The sequence below is a fragment of the Perissodus microlepis genome, chromosome 22 (genome assembly GCF_051167445.1).
Source record: "Perissodus microlepis isolate ML-2025 ecotype Zambia chromosome 22, ASM5116744v1, whole genome shotgun sequence".
Taxonomy (NCBI): Eukaryota; Metazoa; Chordata; class Actinopteri; order Cichliformes; family Cichlidae; genus Perissodus; species Perissodus microlepis.
In genome coordinates this window covers 19,269,995-19,282,550 of record NC_140481.1, presented here as the reverse complement: position 1 = coordinate 19,282,550, position 12,556 = coordinate 19,269,995, and the positions used below count along the sequence as shown (strand labels likewise).

Below are 12,556 nucleotides of genomic sequence, written 5' to 3'. Positions count from 1 at the left end.
GTTTACGAATTGTTAAGTGTATTTATGGTGAAAAAATTGGCTCCAAAACCTGTAAATGATGTGAAACCTTTAAAGAACTTTTCATTATCTCATCAGTGTTTTTAAATCACAATCAGCTATAATATAATGTCCTGACATTTTATCTTCACAGGTTCCAGACAGAACTGGGTTATGACTTCTTGGAGATCCATGATGGTCCAAACCTTCTGTCTCCTCTGGTTGGCTCCTTCAATGGCACCCAAGTCCCCCAGTTCCTTTTCAGCAGCAGCAACTTTCTTTATCTGCTGTTTACCACTGATAACAGCCGGTCAAATGCTGGCTTCAGAATACTCTATGAAAGTAAGTTAGATGCATACACTATATATCTATGCACATATAGTATGTGCACATGTGCATATGCATTTATAGCTGCAAATTTTACACAAAAAAATGAAAAATACACGTGCATTTAAAACTGATCCATTCATATGAAGATACTTTGTTAAATATATTTTATATTGTGTATTTTTGGAGACAAATTCTTAAAAGTATGCTTCTGACCACATTCATAATAGGTCTCCATGATCTCACAACATCATACTACTAAAAATTAGACACCATCCTCTGTTTGGTTCACACCAGCTGTAATCCATATGAGATATTAGACCACAAAGAAATTGAATTTGGGTGTTGCTGGCACTGGCATGAGCAGGGTATTCAAGCCACAGGGTCCCCCAGTTCCTCCTGGAGGACTCCAAAGTGTTCCCAGGCCAGATGAGATATGTGCAGTCTCTCCAGTGGGTTCAGAGTCTACCCCAGGGTCTCCTCCCAGTTGGGCGTGACCAGAAAATCTCCAAAGTAAGGTGCCCAGGCACCTGAACTGAATTTTTCAACAAAAAATGAAAGCATTAATTGTTTGTACAGAAGATAGATATACTTTAAACTCTGTTGAGTTAAAAGCAAGAAGACCCCAAACCACCCACCCATCCACCCCCTTGTTTTTCTTCCACTTACTCAGTACTAATGGCGTAGACCGCCAGTATCTTCAAACTCCACCTTCATTTTTATCTGAAGTGTATGTTCAATTTGACAGCAGATGGCATATAAACACTTGAGAAGATAAACAAAACCACTTCTGTTGTGGTTCTCACCTCAGTGGCTGTCACCAGGACTACCATGATGATAATCAAATTACAAACAGTCTACCTTGCACTGCATATTTTTGTATTTTTGTTTATCTAATGTAACATGTAATGTTCAAATGATTTTTGAATCAAACAAAATGACTCTTTTTGTCAGGCGTCACAGTGGACAGCTACTCGTGTCTGGACCCCGGCATCCCTGTCAACGGTATTCGGTACGGACAGGATTTTTCCATCGGCTCCACGGTGTCGTTTGGTTGTGACTCTGGTTATAGACTCAGTCATGAGGAGCCGCTAGTGTGCGAGAAGAACCACTGGTGGAGCCACCCCTTACCTACATGTGACGGTAAATATTTCAAAAGAGCTTCTAATTCAGAACATGTTACACCTCATGCAAGTATGTTAAATGTTCTTCTCCATTAGAGCAAAAGCTGATTCTCTGGTCACTCAGAAAAAGATCTTTATTTGGCATTGACGGTATTGGTATCTTATGTAGAAATGGGCAGCTATTCCCTGCTAGATACACTCACAGGATAAAATGATTTGCTTTGTTTTATTGTGCATTATTATTATTATAGCAGCACTATATTTTACATCCAATTCAATAATAAGGTTCGTTAAATAAAAGGGAAGCATTTGTCTTAATGCTGGACATAGTGTTATATAGACACTGGACAATATGCGCAGTCTGCTCTGTGGTAGCACATTCACAATGCAGCACAAGGTCAGCTTTGCTGCTGTCCTGGTAAGGATATTTTACAGTATAAGTATCCACTGCTCATGAATGATCAGACAGTCCACCGAAGTCATAATCACTTCTATAGACCAAAACATTTTTCAGACAAAAGCAGATTATCTGCCTTATCCATTACAAAAGACACAAAGTGGATGAGGTGTGTGTAAAAGGGGAGAAGTTGAGCCACCATCACTGTTTGGGGAGCTGAGTCACACCACTGGTTGATCACATAGACACACACACACACACGCAGGAACAATTTGCAGTGAAGGCTGCTGTGGCTGATAGGAGATGATTTGAGGAGAAGATTAGAGATCTGTGGGCAAGTACTGTGCATGTGTTCGTGTCTGTGTGCGCACGCATGTGCACTGTGTACGTGCGTGCGCGCTTGTGTGTGTGCGGTGCTTTTATCCATGTGCCTCCTGTCACCTCCTCTCCTGCGTGAACCACGAACACAGGAATGTTTGAGGTAAGGTTGACGAGAGCCTGTGTTGGCTGTCACATCCTCCCTCTTTTCTCTCAAATGAATTGGGAGGGGTGGGGTTGGGGGTGGGGTTAGGTAGGGAGAGTAGGGAAACCTGTCTCTGTCTCTCCCTCTTTCTCAGTGACTGTCTCACTCTTTCTCGTATTCCGATCATGGTGGAGCAGGAGGGGTGGGTGAAGAGAAAGATGCAACACTGCTGCATCGGTTATGCGTTGGCTCGCTTGGTTCAGCTTATTGGCTCATTCGCTTGTGAACCACATTTGAATTGCACTGTTCCTGGGACTGGCAGCAGTTTCCTCCTAGGAGGCAGTTTGAGCATACAAACATCAAGCAGGCTGCCTGGAATTTGCAGACTGAAAGCCATTAGACGGTGTTTACACAATATGTGCCCATACAAGTGTACGAACTATTTGCTTCTGCAGTTGGTAAGAAATGGGATAGAGTGATGACTGACAACTAGTGCACATTAAATTCAAGCAAAACATCACCAAAGGCAGCCGACTCAGCCTTGAAAGCTTTTCAAGAAACCAAATGTTCGTCATACTCTACATTTGAAGAGATGAGGGCAAGTAAGTATATAATGTAATATGAAAGACATAACAGTAATATCACCCCAGCCAGCCGAGCACAATGGCTTCGTTTTTGAAGCGAACATATATGTGCTATTTATACTTGAATAGGACCTATTATGCCCATTTCCAGGTCCATGTTTTTTATTCTTAGGGTCCATTGGAATAGTTTTACACGATTCACAGTTCAAATAATTTATTTCACACAAGACCTTTGTAAGTCTCTGAGCCTGCGTTACTGATAAAAGCCATTACTGCCCCTCTGCCCTTCCCTTTGAGCCAGCTTTCTTCTAAATGGCTGCTGAAGAAAACAAGAAAAATATGTCTGTATGCATTGACGGTGAGAGCAGTGCGTTTGACATGACTGTTATAATCATATCATACCGACATCAGAAGCAGAAAAGAAAAAACTTTCTTAAACTGAGCATTTTGAGAGGTTACTTGTAAACATGTTAACCTTATTAGCTGAAAGATTTGTTTGATGCAAGTATTCACCATTGCAGACCTCTGCAGCAGTGCAGTACATACTGTATTTGACCAGGCATTTGAAGGCAGATCTAAAAGGCAGAGGGCGAACGAATGAAGTGAATGGGGAAAAAGAAAAATCTGATGCGGTGTTTCAAATTTCTCACGCAGGCCAGCCTTCAAAATAAACAACTTGTGGCAGAAAATGTTAATAATTAATAGCGCTCTATGTGTGTGCGAGTGTATGCTTGAATCTATGTGTTTGTTTAGTTTGGAAATATTCTCACTCCTGACTTCTCATTCCTCTTGTTTTCGGTGCTGGTGTTAAAACCACAGTGGTTCAGTGTAAAGTTAGTGATCCCCTGTTGTGATTTGAGCACATTTTCAATTCCTGATATGTTGTAGCGGTTGTAGCAAGAGTGAGCAAGAAAGGAAGCAAAGGAAGGGTTTGTACAGATTTGAGCTGGGGTGTAGTTGTCAGATTTGGTGGTTTTCTGCTCCACACTACAATTCCTGGTAAAATGTCCTGTTCACAGAAATTGCAGCAGAACTTTCAGGATTGACCCTCTGCCTGCTTCTTTTACTCCCTTTTACGGCATTTTATAGTTGCATTGTGAAAGAAAATGACTGTTCGGCCAGGCCAGTGTAAGATGAAGCAAGTGGAGCAACAAAAAAATTGAGCACCTGGCAACATACTGTCTGCGTGCATTAGTATGCATAGAGTGACCTACAGCCATTTCCAATCTTTTCTGGACCTGGTCTGAACTCTGCATCTCGGCACAAGCACGGGTCATAGTGTGGCCATGCTGTGAGATTCTGAATGTTTTAAGTAGTCTCCAGGAAACATTTGTCCTGCTTCACTGCATCGAATACCACTGACTTGAATCACTTGGAATAAAACTCAACCGAAAAAATATTTCAGACAAAGGACATTTTACAGTTCTTGCACACAATCAATGTACCTATTACGCAGCATTAATGTTGTGGAAACGTAACATAAAAAATTATTCCAGCCTTGTTTTTCTTCGGCTTATGTCTCAGTTTCCTGACACTGAATTGCAAAGCGACAAAATCTTGCAAATATATTTCAGATTTCTCCTCCACAGTTATTGTTCAGATGGCCACTAGTTATATAACAATAAACCTTGCCTTTTAGGTAGTAGCTCTAACTATATCAGATGATTGATGTTTGTAATATTCAGCGAAACTAGTCTGAACATCTGAACTTGTCTTTGCAAAAAGGCAATGAAACACAGTATGATTGTGAGGTTGTGGTTAATCACTGCAGCAATATCAAGTTAGCCATATGGATCTTGAAGCTGGAGGTTGTTACTGAACAAAACAGCTGATGTGCATTTGCTGTTCTGCTAGAAATACCTGTCATTTTAGTGCATAAAAACTACAGACACACAAATGGACCTGCATGTGAGCATGTTGAGGTCCATAGAAAGCCTGTCTGAATCCAGGCTACCAAGAATCCTCCCATATTTATGCAAGAACTGCTACAGTCTGGTGAGCATGCCACTTTTTGTACTATGCAGAGCATTGTGGTCACAGTCACCGTACCTGGCAGACAATCTACAAATTGAAGAGATCACCAAATTTGCATAAATGGCATACAGTTCAACTCGCCATTTCTGTAAACAGGAAAAAAAAAACCCACATAGCTTTTGTCACTGGTGTTATTCACCTTTTTAAGGAATAACAGTCATCTGTGTCGCTAATCATTGTTAGGCGTTGGTTTGTTTCAAGAACATTAAAATATACCACAAAAACAACAAATGATGCATTATTTATCATTCCAGTGCAGTGTGTGACAGATTTGACATTATTTATGTCATTATTTTATGTCTGTGCAACAGTGGGAGGAATAAATCTGAAAAATATGACTTCAACATTTAAAGGAAAGTTGTAAGGGAATACACAGTGAAACAGTGTTTTCCTATTCCCCAACGTGTGAAAGCACACACGTTTGGAGCTCACACTGCATGCAGACCTTGCTACCCACTTCTGAGAAAATGTCTCTCCGTCTCTCTCTCATGCTCCCTCTCTCCCCTTTGCTCCGTCTTCCTCTGCCCCTCTTGCAGCATTTGCGTGTGGGTATGCTTGTGTGTACGTACTATAGAAGTGGTATTAAAGGTCCACAGGGAAACATTATCTGTTTTAGCTATCAACAATCTGATGCTAACCTTCTCTCTGCCTCCATCCCCTGTCTCTGCTCATCTCCCTCCCTCTGCCTCTCTCTCCCCACTCTGTCTCTCTCAATCTATCCAGCTCTATGTGGTGGGGATGTTAGAGGTCCCTGGGGCACCATCCTTAGTCCCGGCTATCCAGACAGCTACCCTTCATCTCTCAACTGTACCTGGACTGTTGAAGTCAGCCACGGGAAAGGCAAGAGACACACATACACAGAGATCCACACTCCTTAATAGAGACAGACAGAGTGTGAGACAGTACAGCAAGCGCAGTGGTTCAGTTGCTGCTATGCTACATCCACAAACATACATTGTTTTCTGTGGCTTATAAAATATTCAGGCGCCATATGGAGGCAATTTGGTGAAAGCAATGTCAAAAGTAAAATGTTGCCAAAATAAAGTCAAATAAAATAATGATCTCAAAAATAAATCGTCACCGATTAAAGTTTGAAAATGCTGCTGTCCCAGTATAATGACTAATACATATTATAAGTCGAGGTGCATGAACCATCTGAGGATAAAGCAAACTTTGTCTGTCTTCTGACTCGTCGGTGCTTGTGTCTCTAACAGGAGTCCAGTTTCAGTTCAGTTCTTTTCACCTGGAGGACCAACATGACTACCTCTTGGTTACGGAGAATGGGAGTTTCCTGCAACCTCTGGCTCGTCTGACCGGCAACGAGTTGCCTAGCAACATCAATGCTGGTCTCTATGGCAACTTCAAAGCCCAGTTGCGATTCATCTCTGACTTTTCCATTTCATATGAGGGCTTCAACATAACTTTCTCGGGTAACTTTCCTGACTGGAGTTTTTCATTTTAATCCAGCGAGTCTACATTCAGTTTTACCCTCAGTTTAGTCACTTCAAGGGTTTCTGTTTGTCTTAATTTGCTCACTGGAACAATGCTGTAATGTTGCAAATGCTGAAATGTTTGAGATTATAAAACATAACTGAATGCAAAACAGTCATGTAACAGCTTGCTGTGTGAATTGTGCCAGAAAAATAAAATAAAATAGTCAAGCTGGACTTTAGCCAGGTTCACCCTAGAAATTCATGCAGACATAAGACACCACTGTGAAATTATGGCTTCTCTTTAAAGAGAAGTGAGCAGAGCAACATTTATACCAGAAAAGACAATTACTGCCTCTTAAAATGAATGTTGTAAATTATAAGTCGCAGCCTTACGCCAGGTTGTAAAGTCACTAAAGAAATGCCATTAAGTTCATTTATGTGGCAACTTATCACAGACTGCTTCTAAATAATAAAAATGGATATTCAGTGTTCATAGGATCGAATTTCTGATATACTCACAGCCACAAAAGCACAAACATCTTTAGTTTAAAGCTTAAGATTAAGTGTGAGTGCTGGATATTTTATATGTTATGAATGAATGTGATCATTACCTAATTTTAAAGACTGCATGTGCTTCTTCAGCCCATGTCAAATATTGTACCATGCTTTGTCTGGCCACAAGTTTAATATTGAGAATAATGAGCCTTCTTTAAACTACAGACTACATATAAAAGATGGGCATGGTTACCATGACTACATGCAGTAGCTGAGAAGACCCAGTTAATTAGTGCTAAGTAATCTACAAATAAAATCCTACAAAATGATTCACCAAAGAGCACAAATATCTTAGAAAAACTGACGATAAAACACACATAAAGCCTAGTTATTTATACGCTAATTATTTTTGAACGCTTCACACCAACACCACAGTTAGTAGACTGTGCATTTAGCATTTATGTCTGTTGTAAAATTCAACATTTTACAATAGAAGTCTTTGGAGTCAAGTGACCTTCAAGGAAATGCAGTTTTATGGCAGTTGCATTGTTGCATTGGCTTCATATCTCACAACCTTGCTGTAAAACCACTGAACCAACTTACTATTTAGTGGCTAGTTCAGATATGCTTTTGCTCCAAAGTGTCGATTTACTTAGCTCTAAAAATCTCCTAAAGAAGAAACAAAACGGGATTCAAACTGAACCTTGCAGATCTCTACAAGTCATAATCATAGAAAAAGAAGCAAAGCTGACCTGGACGTGTTCACCCACTGCCTACATAATTCTCTCAGTCAAGTAATATCTACAGTGACGAAGCATAATCCATGTATAATCATCTATTACAACAGACTGAAAATTGCCAAAAATAATATATGTATCCAAAAATAAACAGATATTTTTTTTCGTGCCAGCTTTTTACATCTTAACATTCAGCTGTGTCTTCTGCTGTTATTGACTTTTTAAAAAATGTGTCTTCTTGGGCCACACGTGAATAACTCAACCAAAGGAACTGGTGTGCTCAACTCTAAATTACTTAAGAGTGCAATAGGTGCTGAGCTACAAAACACAGAATATTATGAATAATACAAAAAACAGTTTTGCTGTACTCTGTTGTTGTTGTTGTTCTGATGGGGTTTTTTAGTTTTCACTATCTAAACTGACATCTTACTCCATGAATTGAGGACTACCTCTGTAATCTTATAAATTACTACAGAAAAAAGCAGATGGCTACACAATATTAATCTGAGAGCAATCCACTATTAAATGATGGTATGTGAGGAAAGGGAAAGAACAAGATGAAGACAGGAGGCCCTAACCTTATCAGAGGTCAGAAACATGCTGTTTTAGCTCTTTTCTCTTTAATGCCACCCTCCAATCATGCTGTCTTCTGATTTGCTGTTGCTCAGTTGCAAAGAGAAGGTTTGAAGAGCAGCGGGGTGGGCTTTTATGCCCACAGTACCTATAATGATCATATTAGGAACATCCTACATCAATGATATCATGCAGAACCAGAAGTAGATAAAAAAAAGGATTGGGTCTTGTGCCTAACTGTCCTTTCAGTACCCTCTCACTGACTCTGGAATAAAGGAGCAGTGGCCTGACTACACTGAGTGATATTTTACTGCCACCTAGATGGCATAAGCTGACTCTCAGAGTGTAACACATGGGAGGTGTCATGAGAGATTTGACTTGGCAGTGTTAAAATTCTCAACACGCACTTTCTTTCAGCAGAACACCCTAAAAAACACATCACATCATCAGTCTTAGCCAACTGAAAATAGCTTTGAGTCTCTACCTTGCTAAACACAAACTCAACAAGTTCAGCTCAGGGCGCGCTGGAGTCGACTCAGATCGAGAAATCGTGCCCTTCTTGTTCATTCCTACAGTCATGCAAGGATTATATTTTAATAGACTACATATTCAAAAGTTTCACAAGAATTACTGAATTAATTAAAAGGGCTTGTCCAGTGAGAGGGAGAGACTTCATGCCCATGAATGTATGCATGCATTCATCCTTTGGCTAATCCGAAATTGTTATTTAAGATTAGCCCAAGATCTTGGCCTCATTGTAAGTATTTACGTTATTAGCTTACCTAATTCTTTCATATTGCTTGCGTAATCACAAATATTATCATGCACTTGTTCCAGAATTCTATAAATAACATTAACATTTTATGTATTTACATGCAGAAATTATGTCATATCTCCTACAGATAGTATGTGTAATATATGTGTCTGGTTATGGCTTTTTAGTCAGAAGTAAAGAAAAGTTATTTTACCTTTTGACCTGCTGTCTGTTAGTTTATAGTAATGTGTTCAGTGTCATTCAATTATTTTTTTTCTGCAGAATATACTTTGGAGCCATGTGAGGACCCCGGAATGCCTCATTTCGGCAGGAGAAATGGCTACAGTTTTGGTGTTGGAGACACTTTGTCTTTTTCCTGTAATATGGGATACCGCCTGGAGGGTTCACCAGAGTTAATCTGTCTGGGAGGCGGGCGAAGAATGTGGAGCGCCCCTTTACCTAGATGTGTCGGTACGTGTTTACATAAGATCCAGTAATAAAAAAGTAGCAGTGAACAGTTAAGTCCAGTGGTGCTTAAAATAAAACAAAAACAAGTCATGTCTTTATATAGTTTTATAAAATGTCTCAATAATTACATAAATTCAAACTCTCAAACGGATGGAAATCAAACAGAAATAACTAGTAGAACACCCACTGTGAGATCAGGGGAGCAAGGGACCAAGTAACCCTTCCCATAACAGGGTAACTTGTGCCCACCCTGGAGCCAAGCCTAGGGCTTGAAGGGAAGTGCTTGGTGCTTTGGTCTTAACCCTTGGGGCTATGCTGTACCCAGTCTGAAAGATCCATATGACCTTTCTACCCACAAGAGGGAATATAGAGTACTGGAAAGATGAGTCTGACTGCTAGTCAAGCCTCAGGTTCTGGAGTTCATGAAACATCAGTCAGCTCTTTACATTCTTAAGGATATGTGAGAGTTGGCCGAATGTGTCAGAAAGGGCATACAGCCACGTCCCTCATGCTGCCGTGTGGGGAGTGCATCAAGAATCAGGAGTGTCTGGCTCATTCCTGCAAACTATTCAGTCTTCTATAGCTGTAGCGAGAGTAGGATTTCCATTGTCAGCTATAATTCAGCAACCAAATTAACATTTCTACAAGAGCCTTACCCAGTCAGAAGCAGCTCAGAGCAAAGCCACTATACCTCATTGAGATGGTTTGGGTGTCTGACTTGGACGACCCATGGGTGAGGCATCCTAAGTGAGGTGCTTGGGGTATGTCCCACTGAAAGGAGGCCCTGGGGAAGATCTAGAAGGTGATAGAGAGACTGTATCTCTTAGCTGTCTTGGGAATATCTTAGTGTCCCCCCAGGAAGGATGAGGTCCGGGCAGGACAGATGGATGGATGGATAGATGAAGAAGTAAATAGGGATTACAGTTAAAAAGTAACTCAGCTTCCCTTGATATAATCAATATAATTTATTTCCTTACCCATAAACCAACACAAGTAAGACTGATGGTCAGGTCTTTTGAAAAGGTGTTGAATTGTTACACTGATGAAGTCTTGAAGTTGGAATAAACAGAAACGTTTACACACTTTGGTCACAGTCAAAGATTCGTGTTTTAGATGACACAGTTAACTAACACACATGAGTAGAATGTGTGGTCTTTGTTCTTCCACCTTTGAAGTGAAAATTATAATTGACCTCTGGCTGTAGCTACAGAAACATCCTTTATGTTCAACTGTTCCAAAAAATAAATATTAAACGGTCAGTCCAAACTTAATGGTTCTTCAGAGAACAGCGTTTGTATCAGCCAATTTCCAATTAGTGGATGAGCAGAAAATGCCAGAGATATTTCTCCAGGAGTCCCTAGCAGGCTGACATTTATGTCCTGTTCACATTGCTTTATCACCTTTTATAATTTTGAAATTTACTGGCAAGGACATTATCTGAAATAATACAGATTTTTTTTATATACTGGAAAAAGTTGTAATTTCCCCCCCAATACTTTAATACTTGTTCAATAAACTGAAGTCATAAAGGTAGACAGAAAACAATATTAAGATATACACACTATATAAAATCTTTGAGACAAGAGATTTGAGACAAACATCTTCGAAGTCAGAACACAGACTGAGAAAGTCTTTTACGATGTGATAAACATGCAATCAGATTTACAGTAGGTTTATGCACCATATTGAACACTAATCCAACTCAGTGTAACTGTAGCGCTATGCCAGTAACACACACAGCAAACAAAAAGTAGCATATACTACAATGTGAAATAAAAGCCCAGTGTTTGAATGCATGAAAAAACAAGGATGGTGATTTTATTATTAAAATGTACACTCAGAGTGGCAGAGATTGCACTAAAAATATGCCTATTCGAATAAAAAGTCCTTCACCTGTGGACTGGAAAATGTGTTTCTATGCAAGGCTGTATAATTTTTTTTAATAATTAATCAATGCACAAATGAGCAATTGGTTTAAAGGACAAAATAATAACTTCCTCACTAGGTTTTAAAAACAGAATAAAAACAAGCAGTTCATATCTTGGATGTCACGCATGCACATTTTTTGTCAAGGAAAATGCATTTAAATCTAATTTGTTTGGGCTAATAATGGAAGATGAAAGCAATCACACTGATTAAAAAGAAGAAGAAATACTGAAATATCGTGCTTTTTGCCTGCGTCTGTGTTGGTTTTGAGCTATTCTGGATGTATAAGGAATACTCAAGAGATTGTCTTTGATCAAGGCACTTTCCTCTCAATTGCTACCTTTCCTCCAGAGAATTACTACCGCCTGCTCTTAAATAGATAGGATAAGTCTAATTTAAAGCACAAGTTTATCAGTGGGAATCATTATCATGTACAGTTAACCTCAGGGAATTCAGGCGAGAAGTGTGTAAAGTAAGATTTGATTTGGGTACAGTTAGTAGTATCTACAAGTGACAGCAGTAAAAGCACATAGCGAAAGAGACTCTACATTTCTGCACTTGCTCATAGAATTAGTTATCTTACACATAATATTTTTGAGAAATTACAATGAAAGCCAGACCAATCCAATTCTAGTAAAAAGCAGCAACACTATACGACTTTTTAATTTTAGGCTACGTGTGAGTAGATTTTACTCTCCAATCTAATTTTCAGCTTTACATGATGTTCTCAGCGCCATTATACACGGCTTCGGTTCCTTCGTTCTTTTATCAGCGTGACAAGACTTATAATGCAGAAAGGTGGGAGTGATGTTGTGTGCCGCTGTTCTGGGGTGTAGTGCAGTTTGCTATATTTAGTTTCTGCGTATTGTGCTGCATTGCTGCATGATGGTACACATCACAGTTGAAGAACGGAGGAAGAAGGAAAGATTAGAGGACCAACAATAGCTTTTTCTTATGTTTTGGCTATAAAATAACTTTTTCTTGTTTGCTTTTACTAAGCACACAATAGTTAGGGTGGGTTTTTTTGTTATTTTAATTAACTGAGAGATATGCTGTGCAGGCATGAAGTATAACTTTGGTGGTCTGTGTTTGTGGTTTTACGAGTGGCTCTTTTTAATTCTTTACAGCATTTTTTTTTCCCCCATGAAAGAGTTGGAGAGCTTCCAGAGATGTTTCTTTGCAGTTTGAGAAATCCAATGTTATTTTGTCTTGTTTTTTTTTCTACTTTTTTATTATTTCTGGAT

The 12,556-nt window shown here is 39.5% G+C and overlaps 1 protein-coding gene across 6 annotated transcripts in view; it reads left to right on the top strand.

Moving 5' to 3' along the window:
* Positions 1 to 12,556, top strand: part of LOC146362952 (CUB and sushi domain-containing protein 3-like) — a 388,582-nt gene that overhangs the window by 300,366 nt on the left and 75,660 nt on the right. For all 6 annotated transcript variants that reach the window (XM_084918660.1, XM_084918664.1, XM_084918663.1 and 3 more), the window contains 5 exons: positions 152 to 339; positions 1,279 to 1,467; positions 5,650 to 5,766; positions 6,141 to 6,356; positions 9,201 to 9,389. In XM_084918660.1, the coding sequence (XP_084774786.1) occupies positions 152 to 339; positions 1,279 to 1,467; positions 5,650 to 5,766; positions 6,141 to 6,356; positions 9,201 to 9,389 (899 nt within the window). The remainder of the gene's footprint in view (positions 1 to 151; positions 340 to 1,278; positions 1,468 to 5,649; positions 5,767 to 6,140; positions 6,357 to 9,200; positions 9,390 to 12,556) is intronic.